At 35.3% G+C, this 21,769-nt stretch overlaps 1 protein-coding gene across 1 annotated transcript in view; it reads right to left on the bottom strand.

The window, feature by feature from the left end:
- PLBD1 (phospholipase B domain containing 1) overlaps nucleotides 1-21,769 on the bottom strand; it is a 51,222-nt gene that overhangs the window by 10,617 nt on the left and 18,836 nt on the right. Inside the window, exons 3-6 of the mRNA XM_011375983.2 lie at nucleotides 18,956-19,039; nucleotides 17,524-17,662; nucleotides 14,973-15,113; nucleotides 14,407-14,551 (exon numbers count right to left, since the gene is read on the bottom strand). Coding sequence (XP_011374285.1) covers nucleotides 14,407-14,551; nucleotides 14,973-15,113; nucleotides 17,524-17,662; nucleotides 18,956-19,039 — 509 coding nt within the window. The remainder of the gene's footprint in view (nucleotides 1-14,406; nucleotides 14,552-14,972; nucleotides 15,114-17,523; nucleotides 17,663-18,955; nucleotides 19,040-21,769) is intronic.

Below are 21,769 nucleotides of genomic sequence, written 5' to 3'. Positions count from 1 at the left end.
AGGAGGACCAGTCATCTCAGCCAAGGCCAGCCCCTAGCCGGTCAACCTCCAAACATGCAAGAGAGTTCTTCTGAGAACAACAAAGCTGCCAACCCACAGTCAAGCACAAATGCATGAAATGTGCTACCTTAATTATGTAGAAAGAACCACTTAGCTAACCTGTGGACTCAAAAGCAGTAATAATCACACATTGTTTCCAGCCACAAATTTCGAAGGTTATTTTTTTACACAGCAATAGCTGACATAAAATAACAGTGATCCAATTATACAACATATTTTGTTTTGAAATGTCTTGCTGCCCTTTGATTTTAACACAGAGGGGAGAATTCTCTGTTCTTTCTTTTTAAAGAAAACAAAAACAAAAAACAAAACAAAGCAACAACTTTACGTCATATGCAGCCTTTCTGCTCAGCTTCTTTCTACTGCTGAACAGTATCCCTCCTCAGACCTGTGGGGAGCACCAGCCTGTGCTGGGCTGTCTGATTTCTCTAAGCCAGTCTGACAGTCAGTCAGTCAATAAATGTTTATTAAACGTCTGCTATCTTCCAAGCACTGCACAACAGTTCCCAGCCCAGAGACTATATCAGAATTCCCTTGGGAACTCTTTCAAAAGGCACATGCCCAGACTGCCCTCCCTGCCTGCTCATGCCCGCTCTGAATCTCTGCCAGGACCCATGCTTTAAGGTTGCTGTCTGCAGCAGGAGAAACTTCTGCTTCCTCACTCTAATAAAAGGAAGCCTATGGACGCCCTATTGTCCCAGGGCATGAAACCCTACAGCCATTTATTTCTTCTACTCTACAATGGACTCAGTCTTCCCACCTTCCAGCATTATATTTATTTGCTTCTCTTCCTGCCAAGATTCTAACTGGTATTAATCAATCTCCACTTCTTCCAGTGATTATTCCTCAACTAGGCATTTATTGACAACATATTTGCTTAATCCTGCAGTAAGAATGTGATCAATGGAGGATTCACACTATTATGTATTCAATCACATGAAGTCCATGCCGTGGAGTGTGAATATCTTGCAGTGGTCCGCTACAGGGATTAATAGATCTCTTCAAGATGATATGGAGTAAATATAAAGAAGGTGGGTTTATAGTTAATCAACATTCTGTTATCATCCATATCAAAACTGAAATTTGTTTATCTTCAATAATAAATTATTTTATTTACTTTAGATTATATTATTTGTTTACTGTTTTCTATCTCTCCCATATCATGTAAGCTCTATCAGGACAGGAATTTTTTCTGTCTTGTTCACTCCAGCACCGAGAAAAAAGATTTGACACATAGTAGGTGCTCAATAAATCACTGTTAAATCTAAAGAAGAAAGAGAAGATGATGTTGACTAACATTTACTGTGCACCCACTGCACACCAGATACCTTGCTTTAGAAGGATGGATATCATTATTTGATCTTCACAAGAAGAGCACTTTGATGAGCTATTTTAAAAATATTTAGCTACTTAAAGCTAATAAATAACATTGTCAGGAATAAATCTAAAACTAAATCTTAACACATGCCTTTGCCACTACACTATATGCCTGAAAAATGTGGGAAGAACAGATATGTAGTCATGCAAATAGCAACAACACTTAGACAGGATGGAGCAAATGCAGTAGAAGTGGTTAAGGAGAGAGTGAGTCAGAGGGAGTTGCATATATAGACAAGGGTGGAGTTGGAGGAAATCACCTTATAATTAGTTAATCAAGAAAAGTATAGAAAATAAGGTGAGATTTCTGGAAAGATGGAAAGGAGGAAGGTTCCTGAGCGAGGTGGGGAAAGATGATCAAATAGGTGTGGCCTGGAAGAAGTCATCAATGGCCTGGGATGGTGACAAAGACAACATAAAGAACAAAAGAAAGGTACTTAAGAAAGCAGATAAATTAAATGCTATAAAAATTTATCTATAACTCTTTGCAATACGTGCCCCAGTCCTACTTTTATTCCTTTTCCTCCCTTGTTTCTACTTTTTGAAGGCAGAAGACCTGAATCTTGGCATGGGTTGTTTGTATTTATTTTAGCTTTGTGACCAAGGTATCTAAGATAAAAGACGTATTGTGAAATTAATAAAAGTAATGGTACATTGAAATGTTTACAATATACATAGGCAATTTTATAACCTTTGAAAGTGATAACATTATGGATTATAAAGGAGATTTGCCTAAATTATCTTGGGGCTTTCAGACTACTCTTTTACCTTCTTGTGCAACTACTTTCAAGTATTTGAACTTCACAGAGTAAAAGGCTGAGCAAAGTCTTTGCTCTCTAGACCAGGAGGGCTGCCAAGTTGGAAAGGATGAGCTTGGACCCAGCATGTCAGACTCACCTAGGGTGCTTGTTACAAATGCACCAGATCAACTGAATAAGAATTTCTATCGATGGCACTTAGGGATCTGAAATTTTAGCAAGCTTTACAGGAAATTTTAAGTTTACGGAGTGTATATGAGTATGTGGGGAAGGCGATGGGATGCTTGGATGTAATGCAAAGTAGAAACATGTGCATGCTTGCTAAAACACACTAAGTGCATTCCAGAGAACCTCACTTAGAGATAATTAAGCTTGACGCTTCAGCATCGTAGGGTTCATCATTACTGGAATCCTCAATTAAAACACTTAGAAAAGATTCCAGCTTTTGATCCCACGCAAAAGCTCCACCTACCTACCGTGCCAAGAGGCCCTTTGAGTTCATGGCTCACTTAGTTTTAACCTTTTAATTTAAATGCAAACTGAACCATTTCTGGGAGAAAAAAATGGATATCTATAGTTAGATATACTGTGTTTGAGCCCCAGACCCCAACCTCTAAGTGGTATGATTTTAAGCATGCTAATGAACTTCTCTAAACCTGTTTCTTTATTTGAAAAATGCAGATTCAACACGCTTCTTATTAGGTCTTTATAAAAATTAAATGACACATTACATACCAACTGTTTAGTATAGTGTCAAATACAACACCAGGCACGTAAGTAGGAACTAAACAAATACTAGGGGTTTTTCTTTTTGTTTCAATAACAAATTAGCAAAAATAAGTTTATAGCAACTCATTTAAAATTTGGATGCTGCCTAATTTCCATAAGACTAGTTAGGTCCTACTCCTGTCATTTATAACCAGGGCGGCTACAAAAGATTAGCTTCAAGATCTATGCTTGTGCTGAACATACAAGTATGCGTCAGAAGTGCCTTGATAACGATTCCTGAACATTTTGGACTCTTGTTTTCAAATCAAAGGTATAAAAGAGAAGGCAGTACAAAGAGAAAACGACGAGGTTGTGATAGGGACAAAGATCTCTTAGGCAGCCCTCCCCTCCATCTTTCATTTCATTTCCCCCTCTTCCTCTCTTACAGTTCCCACCATGATCACATCAGAGTGGGTCATCCCTGATCTGTCTGCCTGTCTCCTTCCTTTCCTTGTTTCTTCTCATTTTCTTTTATTCCTTCCTTCCTTTCCTCCTTTTCTCCTTCCTTGCTTCCATAAATATTCATTTAATGATTACAATGTACAAGGCTCTGTGCTGGCCCTGGAAACATGGACATGAATATAGAATATGGGCTCTGAAGAAATTATGCACAGGGTGCCAGGGAAGCTCAAAGGAGAAACAGCGTACTCAGCCTGAAGGTTAGCAAATATTTCTAAGAGGAGTTTTTGTGATGTCTTTTGTTAGTATGGAAAGCATTGGGCAATAAAAATGCTCATACCAAGGGTGAGTTTTTCAATAATGGCAGGATGAAGAAAGTGGATGACTTCTCCCACAAAAATCATAAGCACTGTATAAAATTATTTACAACAACTTATGGTAGGTGCAAAAAACAACCAAAAGGCAGGGAGAAACTGAACACTGGTAGTATTAATTAAGATTATGAGTATGGAGTTTCCTTACTTAAATGCACTTCTTACTTCCTATTCCCAACTCTGGCAGTGGAAAACTGTAGCCATAATGACTTGAGATGGCAGATGTCAGAATTCAGTACTGCAGAACAGCTGAGAATTTAAGGGGGCAAGTTTTGGAAGCAAAAGAGAACCACGGAAGAGGAGAGATCCAAATTCTGAACATAAATTTCCAATTCCCTGGCTGACCACTATCCATGCAAAAGTGTGAGAGATGCCAGGGAGCTCAGAGTAAAGGCAGAAAGAAGTGAGAAATTTACCCTTGTACGACCTTTGTAATTGTTCCTGGTGAGATATATGAGTTTGCTGCAACTTTAACAGAGGGTGTTTCCCAGCTTATATATAGTTCAGACCACTCAATCTGTCAAAGGGCAAAATTCAGAGGTGGAAGAACAAATGGAAATGTAGAAAGAACCTTGGAAACAAGCACACCACAAAGAGAGTTAACTCTAAAACTTGAGTTAAACTCTGCCAAAATCCTTGGCTATCTACTAAACTATACAGATGCCAGGGCAGTCTCCAGGGGTCCAGGTTGAGAAAGAAGCGTCTAGAAGTAGGAAAAAAAAAAAACAAACAAAACTGAGCAAAGACATCGGCTACTGCATGAGAGATATATTTTGAAGTTTGAGTACCAGCAAAGTAATTGCCTACTATAACAGAACACCAACAATTCTCAGAAAAATAAATTCTACAGTCACTATAATGTACTAATCTTTGATGTCCAATTTTCAACCAAAAAGTATTAGACATAAAAAAAATGACCCTAGGAAAATGTGACCCACACTAAAAAAAAAAGTCACTGGAAACTGTCTCCAAGTAGGCTAAGATGTTGGGTTTAACTGACAAAGACTTCAACTTCAAATCATTTATAAAAATAAAGTATAGTATTAAAAGCTACCAGAAGGAATATTAACAGAGAAATAGAAACTCAAGAACAAAATGGACATTCTAGACCTTAAAATAATTGAAATAATTGAAATAAAAATTTTACTGGATGGATTCAATAGTAAGTTTAAGATGGCAGAAGAAAGAATCAGTAAACTTGAAATAGATCAAGGAAAATTATCCAATCTGAAGACTAGAGAGAAAAAAAATACTGAAGAAAAATGAACAAAGCCCCCAAGATCTGTGGAATGAGATTAAGCATTCTGGTATATAAGTAATTGGAATTCCAGAGAGAGACAGAATAAAGGGATGGAAAAAATATTTGAAGCTGCTAAAAAATTCTTAAGTTTGATGAAAAACATTAATTTTCAGATCTTACAACTCAACAAATCCCAAATAGAATAAATACAAAGAAAATCAGAGCGAGTGTATCACAAAGCCAAAGATAAAATATACATACACATAATATATATACAGAAGGTCTGACTTATAATGATTTGACTTATAATTTTTCAACTTTACGATGGTGTGACAGTAATTTGCATTCAGTAGAAACCATACTTCAAATTTCGAATTTAGATCTCTTCTCTTGTGATATGTGATACAATGTCTCAACATAATTTTAGTTCAGTGCTGCAAATGTTCTTCGGGCCCAGTGTGCTTTCGGCTGTGTATGTAAGTGGTGAGCACCCATACAACCATTCTGTGTTTCACTTTCAGTACAGTTTTCAATAAATTATATGAAATATTCAACACTTTATTATAAAATAGGCTTTGTGTTAGGTGATTTTGCCCAACCGTAAGCTAATACAAGCGTTCTGAGCACGTTGAAGGTATGCTAGGCTAAGCTAGGTTTGGTAGGTTAGGTATATTAACGCATTTTCGACTTACAATATTTTCAATTTACAATGAGTTTATTGAGAAGTAACCCCATTTTAAGCTGAGGAGCATGTGTATAATTTTTTCTCCTGCATTCAGATTTTTATCTTTGGCTTTGTGATATGCTAGCTCTGATTTTCTTTGTATTTATTCTATTTGGAGTTTGTTGAGTTTATATATATTAATTATATATATAATATCATCTTAAATTCTTTAAAAGACATCTGTGTTGAATAAAAAGTATGACACCATGGGGTGGGTTTATAACATAGATGTAACATATGACAACAATAGCACAAAGAATAGGAGGCACTAAATGGGACTATTGCCATTGCAAGATTCCTATCTTTTTATTTTTTATCAGATATAAAAGATTTAATTTATGTAAATTTTGATGAGTTAAAGATGTATATAACAATTTTTATTGCAACCACTATAAGACAAAGCAAAGAAATGTAACTAGAAAGCCAACTGGGGTACTAAAATATGAGCTATTTTGTTAGAATACTAACATAAAAGAAGACAGAGAAAAAAAGAACAGAGAAATAAAACAAAGATGATATAAAAAAAAAATAAATAGCAAAGTAGCAGACATAAATTCACATATATAAATACTAACATTAAATGTGAATGGACCAAGTGCTCCCATCAAAAGTCAGAGCTCAGCAGCCTTGATTAAAAAAAAAAGTCCCAACTATTTGCTGTCTGCAGAGACATACAGTAAAAACAAAGACACAAATAGGTTGGAAGTAAATGGATAGAAAAAGTACAAGGTGCAAACAGCAAGCATAAGAAAACTGGAGTGGCTTTATTAATGTAAGACATTAAAAATTTTAAGAGGTTTTACTAGAGATAGAAACATTTCATAATGATAAAAGATTCAATATAATAGGACTACATAATAATTATAAAAATATAAATACTTAATGACAGAGTATTATAGTTGGAAGTATAAATATTCTTCTCTTAGTAATTAATAAAATGAGTAGATAGAAAAGTCAACAAGGATATAGAAGATTTGAACCATATATCAACTAACTTAACCTGATTGACATTTATAGAATGTTACACTCAGAAATATAAGAATTCACATTCCTTCTTACTGTATATGAATCATTCACTGAGATAAATCTCATGCTGAGCTATAAAACAGGTATCAAGAAAGTTTACAAAAATTTGAAATTATACAGTTTTGTGATCACTATAGAATTAAAATTAAAGAAAAACAAAGATATCTGGAAAGTCTTCAAATTTCTGGAAACTAAACAATACACTTCTAAATAAGTCATAGATTAAAGAAATCATGTGAGAAATTAGAAAACATTCTAAACTGAATGAAAATGAAAACAAAACATACCAAAAATTATCAGATGCACTATAGGAGTAATGAGGGAATGTTATAGTTTTACTTTTGTATAGTAGAAAGGAAGAAAGATCAAAATCAATTATGTAAGATTTTTAAAGAAGCTAGGAAAAAAACTGATAAAATGCAAAATAAATAGAAGAAAGAAAATGATAAAGAATGGAAATCAATGAGGAAGAAAAATGGACAAACAATAGGAAAGAAATCAACGAAAATGAAATCTGGTTATTGAAAAATATCAATAAAATTGATATACTTCTAGCTAGACTGATCAAGAAAAAAGACACAGTATCATACATGGTTAAAGAAACTTAACTAAAGATCCTGCAGAATTGAAAGGTTAATTAAAATGTTATAAATAATTATCAATAAACATAACTTCAAAGAAATGGACAAATTCCTTGAAAGGCACATATTTTCAAAACTGACTCAAGAATTAGAAAACCTGAATAGTCCTATAGCAATAAAAGCAACTGAATTAATAATTAAAAACTTTCCCAACAAATAAAACTCCATGTCTAAAGGGTTTAATCAATGAATAATTGTATTAAACATTTAAGAAGAAAAATCATACCAGTCCTACAAAAACTTTTTCAGGAAACAAAAGGAAAAAAAAAAATCCACTCTCAGATTATAAGAACAAGGTTACCCTTATACAAAAACTGTTATAAAAAAAGGAAACCACAGATCAATATCTTTCATGAATACTGGGGAAAAAAATTATTACCAAACTATTAGTATGTTGAACAAAAAAGAATTTTTTTAAAATAATGACAATATGAAAATGATCCAGGAATGCCAAGTTGGTTTAACATAGGCAAATCAATCAATGGAACACCGTATTAATAAACAAGAAAAATTATATGATCGCTTTAGTAGAAGTGGAGGAAGAATTTCACAAAATGCAACGCTCATTCACGATAAAAACATTAAGCAAAGTCGGAAGAGCAGGGATCTTTTTTAACCTTATAAAGAGTATCTATAAAAATCCTACAACAAACATACCTAATGGTGAAAGACTGGATACCTTGCCCTTAAGATCAGGAACTAGGCAAGGAAGGATTATTATGCCCTTCTAGTCTACATTGTCCTTGAGGTCTTATCCAGTGCAATCCAGTGAGAAAACAAAGATATACAAGGGAAGAAAGAAGTGAAATTGTCTTTATGCAGAGATGGCATGATTACGCATATAGGAAAATCCCAAGAAATCTATGGAAAAGCTAGTAGAACTGATAAATACATTTAGAAAGGTCTCAGGACAAAAAGTAAATATATAGATAAATCATATTTCTATATTGTGGTGGTTTTTATATTTCCACGAAGTTTTTGACTGGGGGTGATCATAATGTGCTTCTAATGAATAGAATATGGTGGAAGTGACAGTGTATGACTTCTGAGACTAGGTCACAATAGGCATTGCTGTTTCTGTTTTGTTCTCTTGGATCATTTGGTCTGGGGAAAGCCGGGCACCTCCTCACGAGGATGCTCAAGCAGTCCTATGGAGAGGTCTAAGTGGTGGGGAACAAATTTTCCAGCACCACCTTGTCAACCATGTAAGTGAGTCAACTTGGAAGTGTATCTTCCAGCTTCATTTGAGCTGTCAGAGAGTTCAGCCCCTCAGTCTCTGAATCTTCCAGCTGGAGCCCCAGATATAGCGAAGTAGGGAAAAGCTATCTGCACTGTGCCCTATCTAAATACCTGATCCACAGAAACTATGAGATACTAAACAATTTTTTTTTCAGTTTTGGGATGACATGTAGCTATAAGTAACTAATGCATATATACAATCAACAAAAAATTGAAAAAAGGAATAAAAATCAATTCTGATTTTAAAAGCATCAAACATTATTTAGGATTCAAATGAATTAAAGGTATGTAAGACCCATATACTAAAAACTGCAAAACATCGCTCAAATTAAAGATCTAAATAAATAGAGATACTATATTCATGGATTGGAAGACTCGATATTAATGATGTTAATTTTCTCTGAATTGATTTAAAGATGCCATGTAATTGAAATCAGTAGACCTTTGTGCTGAGGTCTTCATACTGGTATTGGCTACCTTTTCAGTGCTGTCATTTCCTGTGGGATTTTTCTCCATGTCTTACTTCCTTGGTTCTTGACTTGCATAGCCAAAATTGACACTTGGCTGTGTACAATATCCTGGAGTAGGGCTAGTGCGGGTCTTCTATCTTCCTCAGACTTCTCAGTTGTTAGGTAAAACAGACATGGCTATTCAAAGCCCTTGTGGGGGATGGAAAGCTTCTAGAACAAGGTTATCAGGACTACATTCCTTAGAGTTTTCAGAGCCTCAGGCAAGTATATTTTTTCAGAACCTATGCCTATACAAACAATTTGATTAAGAAATATATTCCAAAATTCATGGGCCCATAGTGATTTATTAATGAACATTTAGAATAATGGGTAGAGAAAAGTACTAACGTATTTGTCTATTATCTAATCAGTGCATGTGAAGATTCCTTATAGTGTCCAGGTACCATCTCTTTGTATTCTTTATTATGAAATACATTGTTCCTGGATAATTTTATATCTCCCACCATGAGAAAAAGGTAGCAACACTGTTAGTACTACAAAGCTATGACTCTTTGTAACCTGTTTATACCGAAACAACATAGATTTCTTTCTTTGCCTCTGCAGTTCCCTAACACCATTTACTTAATGACTCTGTAATATTTATTGTGCCACCAGTGAATTCTGGCTGCTAATGACTCTCTCAAAGATCATTACTGTGATTTGCTAATGATGACCACAAATGCGAGTCTTACCCAGAGTGTTAAGAAAAATATGAATCATAATTCATTTTATGGTCATTAAAGTTCGATTCAGAATTTTATAGCATAAGCATAGATCAGTACATTTTCAAATTGTGTTTTCTCTTGGACTCCTTAGGCTATAATCCTTGCATTCCTAGAATGTGATCTCTTTGCACACCCTCACCCTTAACACACCCCAACCAGTGGGCAAGCCTGTGGGCAGAGCCAGAAGAGCAGTCTCAGTTGCATAGGGAATATTCATGCAGCGTAAGACTGACCTGTGAGAGTGGGAAGCCAACTCATTAACTGGAGGCATGAGATATTTTGAAAGGCCCATTGGTGCTGTGGAGCTAGGTTCTCGAAAGCCCGTCGGGGCCAGGCCCAGCTCTCTCCAGAAGACTGCAGCAGGTTGAGGTGACTGCCGCCGGGGCCAGCAGCAGAGTACACAGAGTAAAATTTCATTTGTCACCTCCCCTGCTGCCCTTGGGTGCTGTAGAAGGAAGGTGGGACTGCAATGGGAACACAGATGAATGTAGAGGCCCACATACTTGCTTAAGCTCAAGAGTAAGCATGACCTTTGGTAGCTTAGAGCCCTGAACACAGGCTACGTCCGACATGAGAGTAATCCAAACTCGTCATGTCATCAACATTCTGTCAGCTCGATCATGAGGGCCAGCAAGAAGCATCTAACTTAAAAGGACCACCTCATAGGCTCGAGTCTCAGAGCTCCTCATGGCACCTTGCTGAACTTGCCTGTGGGTGTGGGTAGAGGCAAAAAACCTCCCCAGAAAAGGGAGATACAGGGACCAGGACCCACATGGGTACCTTTCTGAGCTTGGCCCCACTTGGATGGCTCTGCTATGCTGGCTGGTCTTGGGCACTGGAAAGATTATTTAGAAAACTTTCGGAAAGGTGCTTCCTAAATCAGATACACATGGGACACAGACCAGAGCCAGGATGCACCAGTATTTTCAGTGTGGCTGGTCTCTGCTGGAGGGGCACTAAGGAAATTTTGAGGAAGGGACTTCAAAGCTGGAACTTCACTCACCTGGGCTTAAGGGTGGTGCTAAGTTTATCAGCACCTGTTATACTTTTGGTATACTTTTGACTTCCTCAGGACATTTTATGTTAGCATCTTCAGATAATTTCTCCAAAGGTAAACGAAATTCCTATTCTGTTTTTTAAAAACAGACTAAAAGGGCTGAACCTATTAAGCTACCAAATCACTTAAATCCTTTCTAGATGAAGATGGGGTGGTTATATTAATTTACTTCCTTAACCATCTCTCTCTCTCTTTTTTTTTTTTATCTTATGGAGTCAGTTAGGGTTTTGATGAACTCGGAGCATGGGACTGGCTTAGATAAGCCTGGGTGTGCTGGAGACAGTAAATCCCTTTGTAATATTGATGAATGTATTGCGAAGGAGTACTACTGTTCCTTCAATTCTCCTATGCTGGGGTGCGATTGAGAGTGCTCCTCTGGCAATTCTTATTAGGTCATTATCCCTCAAGGATTCCGGCTAGGACAACAGGAGCATGCAGAAAGTCATGACGTGCTACAGTAACTTAGCAGTCGTTTTTGACATTTTCTTTTCTTCTTGAAGATGGATATTAATCTCCCACCTATACATTATTTGACCATCTACAAAACATTGTGTGATTTGAGTCACCTGGATTATTGTATCAGCCTTCTAAATGTTCTGTGGCAGCCTCTTTTGTCCTCCTTTCGTGGGCCAGATAATTCTAAAATGCAAATCTCTATTAGTGCCACTACCATTTGTCACTTTAAAAGTCTTGAATTGCTCTTCACTTCTCTCTGGCCTTCTCCATACTTTCTCTTGCCTACAGGCCTTTTACACATGCCATTTGTCCCACTCTGTTATCCCCAATGGCCTGGCTAACTTATACTTGTCTAATTTATACTTGAGATAGCTTTCTCTTAGAAGCTATCTCAACATCCCCAAACTAGGATTTTGTATTATTACACAAATCATACTTTATTATCATTGCTTTTTTTATTTGTCTCTATTTTTCACCAGCATGTAAATTTTATTCAAGTAGAAATTGTATCTGTCCTGTTCTCCATTGAAAATACTTTGCCTAGCACAATTTAACAGAAACTTGTTGATGAACGAATAAATTAATGTTTACAACTTTATGAAGTAAGCCTTATATTAGCCTCATTCTACAAATAAAAAAACAGGTTCACTGAAGTAAAATAGTTGGACTTCATATATTCGGTATTTGAGCAACTGTCCAAGCTCTATACCTTTTTCCTGTTTGGAAAACTCAAAAAAAAAAAAAAAAAAAAAAGGTCACTGTGTCTTGAAGCTTTAGAGTTTCTCACGGCAATCATCTCGGTGGTCAGACTTTGGCAGGAGGGTCAAAATGCATAGTAAAAATATGGATAGGTGCATGCGATCTTCGGAATTAACCATATCCTTAGTATGGTGGTATCTGCACCATCCCAGTTATCATCATCTTTAACATGAGCCTCAGCCAAGTCACAAATGTTTCGTGACTTGATCTGTCTGTTCTGACTCAGCAATTTTGAATATCCTTGTTTATATCACGAAGAGCCTCCAGGTCCTGCCCTCTTCAATATGAAACTAACACCACACTTCTAATTCACCCAGTAACCATGGAATTCCTCCACCAAAGGAAAACAAACAAACCATCCAGTTTGTTCTGGGATCAACAGTTCCCATGGCATGATGTTCATGACAAAACTTAGTTCCATATCTATTGGATAAATCCAATGTGGCAGATCTCTTAATCAAACAATCCTTTGTAATGAATAAGATTCTACATGTATTTCATGTATTCTGTTGAGATCAAAGCTGTCTGGTTAGAGAAAATATAAATTACATTGCTTCACTGGCACCTGTTAAAACACCTTGATGTTAAAAAAAATCCTTTTGTTCTCAGTTTAATTCCTTTAAGAATCTCTATTATCTATGTATCTATGTATTCTGGAAGGATATATATGCAAGTGTTAACAGAATCATAAGTTTCATAAGAAATCCCTTATGTCCTTCACCATCACTACCCTTGGGATGCAGAACTGTTAAGACCTTGGAAGAACACCATTATGCAGAGATTTCAAAGCAGTGCCGGTAACATCTGAACATTGCATTTAATTTCAAATAAGAGGAAGAGGAAGAATATTTGATGGGTCTCAGTATCTCACTGTCCTTAAATTTCAGTCTACAGGAACACAAAAGAATCCAAATAGAAAGCGAGAAATCCCCCCATTCAATACGAAAAGAGTTGAGCAAACTACGACAAAGATGAAATCAAAATAGTCTCAAAGGAAGGATCAGGTCACAAGGACAGAAAAATATCTAGTTATGTCTCTGGTCAGAATTCCTGATAGAATGGTGTTAATACCATCAGGAGCAATAATACCAGAAGGGGCAATAACACTCTGACAACAGCAGATAAATATGACAGGTGGTTGGTATAACTATCCTGTAAGTTACAGGTATATAATTAAACATCACAAGTGACTACAACGCATCCTCCTTTGACTCTTAAATGTTCAGCAAGAATTTTCCCCTTGCCTTTGCTCATGATGTTCCCTGAGGAGCTTGCAAATCTAAGATTAAGGGAGCCATTCCACTCAGCAGACATGCTTTCTTGGGTTCATGCAGTGGGTTTTGTTTTTTAAATGCACATTTCTTTCTTGAGAAGTTGGAGAATCTGGCAACACTGATCTCCAGAGTGACAACAGTCAGTGGGAGCTGAGCAGTTGGCCACCTTTCAATGGGTCATGTGTTTGCTACAGTTGTTTCCACTTCTATTTTTCTATATCAGTCCCCTTTATTCATTTACATCATTTGCCTGTCTCCTTTAGGCATAGGAGTTTGCACCCCCTACTCTGAAGAGACTGTCCTTCTCACCCATCTCTACCTATCCAAATCCTACTCATCACTCATGGTTCATCTCAAATGTCAACCTCTCTTTTCCCCATCAATCAGGTGTATGTTCTCCTTCTTTTGAATATTCACAGCATTTCTTACACCACTTTTGTAGCATACAAAAAAAAAAAAATCAACGAAGACCCTGTTTTTAAAGTTAAATAATTAGGTTGGTTTTTTGTTTGTTTGTTTGTTTGTATCCAGTAATAACATTATTCTTATCCGTATTCTACTTACCTTGTTAGTGGAACATTTATAAGCTTACACATTCATTCATCCATTCATTAAGCAAAAATTTATTAAGTACTAGGTGCCACACACTAGGTTAGGTGCTGTAGATACTGCAGTGAATAAGAGAAACAGAGACAGGCCCTCAAGGAGACACAGAGAGCAGGATCTGGCTTGCTCATCTTTGCTTCCACAGCAGAGAATAAGAAAGTGCCTTGTACTTAATAAATACTCTGTTGGCATCTGTTGGAGTAAATTTTTGGCAGCTTTATTAACTTAATTTATGTCATTATATTTTTAAAAAGAATTAGAGCTATTATTTCTTCAAAAGGCAACCTGAAAATCAAATTTCATTAATGTATACTAACTACTAAACATTTCTCCCATTCTAGTTACTCTGAATCACCAAGGTTTTATCCTGAAATAGTATTCAGAGTAATCAGATGTCCCTCTAAATTTATTTACCTGGGTAACTGCTGAAAGAGAGGCGACTACAGCTGGTATCTTTATCGACGATGTTGAAGTCCCAGTGTTTATATATCCTGAGCATGGCTGCATACGTATACCAGCTTGAGTGAGCAAAATAGATGTTCTCAAACCCAGGAAGAACCTATAGCCAGAATCATAGTGAATGACACAGGGGTATATAGATAACTGACTATAAGTGAAGTAACTGTGCAGGGATTATATCAATTCAGGTGTCTATTTCTATATTTATTACCAGAAAATTAACCTTTGATGTGCACAAAACAGAATGACTCTGTCCTAGCATCCAAAATGGAAGATTCTGGAAAGTGAGAGTAGCAGAAACATACAGCATGGGAAGAATGGTGGAAGAAACAGATGCGTAACATTACGTACATCCAATTCCCTTCATCAGTTCCTTCGAGTTCTTCATGTCTACGGTAGAGGAACTAAAGCTGATCTATGGCAATAGCCAGGGGTGAGAGGTTGCCATACTTGGGAGACATATAGAAAAATTGTGTGCGGACTAAAACAAGAAAAAGCAGAAAGGCTGCTGTGTGTCTCACCTTAATAAGAGCAGAGCAGTGTCCCATGTCCCATCTCTTAAAAACCTTCAGGCTGGAGTTTTTTTGGGGAGAAAGTGAGGGAATCAGATCCAACAGATCTCCAACAGCATTCAGGAACTGAATCTGGAACAGTGTCATAGGCTGGGAAAGGACAGAGATGGCACTGATTTGTGACAGTCAGATGTCATTTTCTGTTCCTCTTGTTAGACATTTATTAAATTATTCCTCTGTGAAAGGTCCCTAATGTAACAGAACCACTAGGTTTTATTTTAACTTATAAAGTAATCTTATAAGTTAAAGATTACTTTTAGGATGTGTTGAGAGCCACAGATTTGGGGAGAGTCTCCTAAGAAAGTAAAACAAACAGAGCATTCTTTTTGCATTCCTCTACAGCAGGTTTTCTCGGTCTTGGAGCTAATGATATTTTGGGCCAAATAATTCTTTCCTGTTGGAGACTGTGCATTGTAGGATGTTTACTAATCAGTAGCACTACTCACTAATCAGTAGCACCTCCCAGTTTTGACAACCAGTCTCCAGGCATTGACAAATAGCCTCTGGAGGGAAATCACCCCTAGTTGAGACTCACTGCTTTACAGCAAAAACATTCAATTAAGATGCTTTTGATTTTGATTTTTGTGCTTAACCTAAGACTAACCGACTTGACAGCATTAACCCAGGAGCATTTATCAGACTTGAACTTCATATGAACTTTGTGCTAACTAGACAGCACTGCTCCCACAAGAGTCAATCCACCAGAGCATCCTGGGGCTGGGCATCTACACACAAACCATTTATCGGACAGAGGTGGTGGGAGGACAAATAAAAAAGACATTTTAACAAAAAACAAACAAGCAAACAAACAAACAAAAAAACAAGCTAATTATTTAACTTTAAAACAGTGTCTTCATTGATTTTTAACATTGGAAATCTTGATATCCAACATATTTACTTATTTCTTTTATTTTGCTATATCTACCAAACTCTATCAAATTTCAAAATAATAATACCAATATTATTAAGTAAGATTACTGAATACAGTTTAAGGTTATTTAATTTTTTAAAATCTTTTTGTCATTATTCTCATCCTTAGGGTCTGACCCACTAAGGATATGCAACAATAACTGTGTTTTAAGGTCACCAGCAATAATTGTTCTCTGTGATTATGCCATGAACTTGAAATGCAGTTAGATATTTTTGTGTAAGTTTTTTTTCAGATTTCGGAGACTGTTTCTTCTTTGCGATTAAATTTTGTTTTATAGTTATGAACAGCATTTACCTGGTTTCAAAGTCAAGTATATAAAGCAAGTTATAGTCAGAGAAATGTAGCTTTCATCTCTGTGGCCTACACTCACTTTTCTTCCCTCTTTTATAAGTAATTATTTTTAGTTTTGGGTTTATTCTTTCACTGTTGTTTCTGCTTGAAAAGATAAGCAAATCCATCCATCCATCCATCCATCTATATCTATCTATCTATCTATCATCTATCATTATCATCTACCTCCATTTCTTATGTATAGGTAGCACACAATATACACTAGTCTTTATTTTTTACAGTTAATAACAGATCCTGAAGGTCACTCCATAACAGTATATTGAGAACTACCACATTCCTGTCTGCAGCTATATCCTTTATGCATCTAGTCTTTTCTGTATTTGGCTGTTTTCAGTTTTTTGCTATTACAAATTATTTACAATGAATAGGCTTGTGATTTTGCCAGTGGACTTTAGTGTTAATCCTGGAAGTGGGATTACTGGGTCAAAGGGTAAATGAGTATGTGACTTTGGTACTGAGTGCCAAAATTCCTGTCTATAGTGGGCATACCAATTTGCATTCTCACTGGTATTTTAAGCAAGAGTCTTTTTCCCCATAACCTTGCCAACAGAGTATGCTTTAACATTTTAGAATTTTTGCCAAATTGATAAGTGAGAAAGTATTTCTCAGTATGGTTTTAGTTTGTATTTCTAATCTTATGAGAAAGCCTGAGTTCATACGAGTAAGAATTTTTTGCATCACTTTTCTAAGAACTGTCTATTGTATATTTTGTCCAACATATATGTATATGTTATATGTATGTGAAGATATATATATATCCAGGAAACAAAATCTCTAAATCTCTATAATTTTTGGTCGTATATTAAATGGTACCTTTGAATCCTCAATGATTCAGTAAAGCTTTCAAAACAAAATTACAATGCATGGGCATGTGTGTGTATATTGCAGAGTAAGGGAAGCATAGAATATGTACAGTTAGACATTTTGCTTTAACAGTCATATCATCCAAAACACTAGCTTTATTAGGTTATTTAGATAACCAGTACATTCCTACCTGCTTCAGAGAAAGCATAATAAAAGAGATTGAGAAAAAAAAAAACAGAAATAAGTAAGCTTGAATTTGTGTCAGATAGTGAGTCAGGTGCTAGCAATATGATAAATAAGACAGTACCTGTGTGCAAGAAATATATACTTTAGTCCTAATTTGATCTGCTTCTAAGCTGGAATGTAATTTTAAAAATTACCTTAAAGAAATCCTGAGTAGCTTCTTAATCTTACCTTTGTCCCTATTAATGTGGCCCTGTTCATCGCTCCTACATACAGCCCATCCATTTGTGCCATAACATAGCCAATATGTCGCCAAAATGGGTCATCCTTATAATATTTGATGTTATTACGTGCCCATTCTTCTTGCTTCCTGGAAGAGAAATGAGATTTGTACTGAAGGTCTCCATGGTTGCTCATTTAAAGCTAAAGTAAACCCAGACATTTAGAGATTACATATTCAGATAATTATGCTAGTATAATTTAAATTCTGGATCTTGGAACATTCTAATCACTTTGAAAAGCTATCAGGGCAAATCCGAAATGACTTTTAATTTCTCCCTGGGACTATGACTCTTCTTTTGTAGCTTCCTCCATGCTCTAGCTGGAATTGAAACACAGGCGTAATGTTTACCTACCTGTGATACTGAGACCTAAGAAAGTCAAGTATAGACCATTCAAATGCATTTTACATCAAATCATAATGTCTCACTAAATCAGTAAGAATTCATTCATTAACATACTTTTGTAGGTAGAAGAGGTAAAAAACAACAGGAAAAAATAAAAACTCCTAAGGGCAAGATGTTTTATATATGTTTATGTTTCTTTCAAGTAATTTTCATAGTTTATGGTTCATTCTATTTTAGTTGTCGCTAATAACTGCCTCAATACCTCTGCCCTAGAATGCTTAGCAAAAAAAAAAAAAAGTTTTTTTTATAGTCCTTTTATTTCATTTCTCTTCTTTTGGTTCTCTGCACTTCATAGGGGATGATCTGACATAACTGTATACTGATTTGTTCAGGCTATCCATAGATCTTAGAATACAATGTCATTGCATGAGATAAAGCTCAATGGTTTTTAAGTGATGCTGTGTAGAACTTAAGCATTTGATGAAGAGATTAATGTGTAATTTGGAGGGCTAAACCAAGAGCTCTTCCGTCCCCAAATTAATCTCACAGTCTATCATTCTGCAAACATATAGCATATTTTTTGAATATTGAGAATTTATTCGTCTTCCGGAAACTTTATTAAATGAAAATATTCTCAGAGGATGTTAAGAATTATGACTTTAGATAAGAGTTAATACCCCAGCTAGGATTAGTCACCAAGCCTGTACCTTACAGAGGGAGGAAGACAGATCTCTGCAAGAAGAGGGGTCCCCAGGGTAGACTAAATTTTGCCTGCCTTACAGTGATGGTGTCTTCCTCCAGCTGTGTCACCAATGTTCAACCTGACCTCCAAAGAGACCAAATTCAAGGGCATGTTGTCTGCCACTAGTTTTCATGCTATTACCAAAAGGGTGCTATACCTCACTACACATACAACTTCAGAGTCCTGCCAGAGAGACAGAAAAAGAAATTGGTGAAGGAAAAATTGCTGTCTGAAATAACATTTTTAGGCCCTATAGCCTCAGTAACAATGAGAAGAAAAAAGCTATTATACATACTTCATAAACTCCTGCACTTTATCCACGATGGAAGGTTTCTTAATCAGCTGTGGGTAGAGATTTATGAAGTGGTCATACATGTGTCTGAAATGATAGATCAAAATTGTTACATTTCTATTTTTCTCCTTGGATTTCTCCATCACAGTCAATTGTCCAATTTTTTGGCTAACCAAATGTCCCCTATTGCAAACCTCCCCTACTATTTTTTTTAATAAATCAAATATAATTCAAAATTGGGGAAAACTTCCAATGCATAGGAAAGCATAGAATATAACAAACACCCAAGTATTCATTATGTAACTTTATTAAATCACTCTATTTTGCCATATTTGCTTCATATATTTTTAAAAAGAAATAAACATTAGACAGAATTGAAGCCCTTATGTATACTTTCCCAGCACTAATTACCCTCCCTTCTCCCCAGAGGTAATGACAATCTTGAATCAATTACTCCCATGCACTTGACTTTTTACTTTAATTTATTACTCTCATGCACCATCACAACATATATATTTAACCATAAATAATGTATAGTATTATTTATCATGTTTCAGAATGAAGTATGAATAAGATCATACTATCTATCACTTTAACTTGTTTTGACATGACTTATTTTTAAAGAAAAATCTATGTTATCTTCAGCTTAAATTTATTTCTTTCATTTACTGATAGTATTCCACGGTGTGACTATACTATAACAATTCATGTTATACGTACATTAAACTGTTTTTTTATTTTTCATAATCACAATGCATCTTCAAATAGCTGTAAATGTCTCTTTTTATACACTTGGATGTTCTTCTATGATAATATATAAGATATAAAAGTAGAATTGCTAGGGAAAATATTCTATATATCTATAGTTACTACATGTTGCCAAATTGTTTCCATAGTGATTGTTATCAATTGATATTCCCACCAGCTACATGTTAAACTTCTCCTTGTTCTGCAGCTTTATCTGGTATGTCAGACATTTTAATTTTCAACAGTTTGGTGGGTTTTAAATGGTTCTCATTGTTTTATTTTCCATTCCCCCAGGATTATTGGCTATTTGGGATTCTTTATTTTATAACCTACTTTTAAAAAGTATATGTGTCTCATATGCTATACAGTAAACATTTTTTTATTGAGATATAATTGACATGTAACATTGTATAAGTTTAAGGTGTACGTGTTGATTTGATACATTTATATATTACAATATGACTACCACTGTAGTGTTAGCTAATACCTCTAAGACGTCACATAATTATCATTTCTTTTTTTGTGGTGAGAACAATTAAGATCTAGTCTTTTAACAACTTTGAAGTTTATAATATAGTATTATTGATTATAGTCACTATGCTGTGCCTTAGCTCTACAGGACTTCTTGATCTACTAGTTACAAGTTTGTACCTTAAAATAACATCTTCCAATTAAACACTTTTTAATTGATGAAAATAACCCATTTACATTTATTGTAATTTTTATGTACTTGGATTTATTTCTACAATCTTTTCTGTTTTCCATTTACCATCCCTTTCTTTGTCTCCCCCTCTTTTTCTTTTCTGCGTTTAGATAACATTTTCATTATCCATCTTTTTACTTCTGCTGATTTAGAAGCTGTAAAATTTATTTCTATTCTTTTGGTGATTATTAAAATAAAAAATATTTATAACTTCATTTTCTTATAAAGTCTAAATTTTATATTTCTCTTCTCCTTCAAACATAATACATATTTTAGCAAGTTTAACTGCCCACTGACATCCCGTATCACATTATTTTTCAAAGATTTAGTTTTACTTTTTTAATTTAAAAAATATTTCTATTTTATTTATTTATTTATTTTTTAACTTTTACAATCAAATTTTATTAACCTCTTTGTTTAATGCAAGTCTCTGTGTGGTAAAACATTTTATGTATCTGAAAATGCCTTTTTTCCCCTTGTTCGCAGGTGATTGAAATGGTTATAAATTTCTAGTTATTTTTCCTTAGTACTTTAAAGATACTCTCCTGTCTTCTGGCTCTATTGCTGTTGATGAGAAGTATGCTGTCAGTCTAGCTGACATTCTTTTGTAGTCACTGTCTTTCCTTTTCGATAGCTTTTAAGATTATTCTCTTTATCCTCAATTTTCTGTAGTTTCACCCACTATATTGTAGCAATTTAATAGGCTGTGTCTTCTAACTAAGGACTCATTTTTTTTTCCAGTTTTGATAAATCATCAACTATTATCCTGTCAACTATTGCTTATCTGCAATTCCCTCCATCCTCTTTTTCTGGGACTCCTAATGGACGTATGTTGGAGTTTCTCAAACTCCTCTATCTAATAACAACTCTCTCGTTATTTTTACCCCTTTATCTCCTTGGGCAGCATATTATGAAATCACCCAATACTAATTTCTGATTCAAAATTTGCACTCTGTGTCCCTTCCAGGGTTTTCCCATTAACCGATAGTTTTAATAATTAATTTCCATAATATTCATTTATAATATTTTGAACAGGTTCTTTTTCAATATCTACATGTCTTACTTCTTCCTTTTTTGTTTCATAAATTCTTCAAGGTCTCTTTCAATTATACCTTAGAGTGCCATAAGCATATTTAAAGTTTTTGTTAAACCATTCTACAAAATTAATTGGCGGTACATTCATGATATTATTGTTGATTTTGTTGACTGTTTTTATTAGCATTCCATTTGTGTATTTTAGAACATTGGTGTGCAGGTATTTTTAGTTATTAATTTGTTCTCTTTTACCCCTCACACTCATTTTTCCCTAAGTGCCTCCATCTGACTCCCTGTGAACCTAGGTCTTAGAGTGGCTTTTGGGGACTTCT

This window comes from Pteropus vampyrus, unplaced genomic scaffold (genome assembly GCF_000151845.1).
Source record: "Pteropus vampyrus isolate Shadow unplaced genomic scaffold, Pvam_2.0 Scaffold283, whole genome shotgun sequence".
Taxonomy (NCBI): domain Eukaryota; kingdom Metazoa; phylum Chordata; class Mammalia; order Chiroptera; family Pteropodidae; genus Pteropus; species Pteropus vampyrus.
Note: the sequence above shows the minus strand (reverse complement) of the source record. Positions and strands in the feature narration are given on the sequence as shown.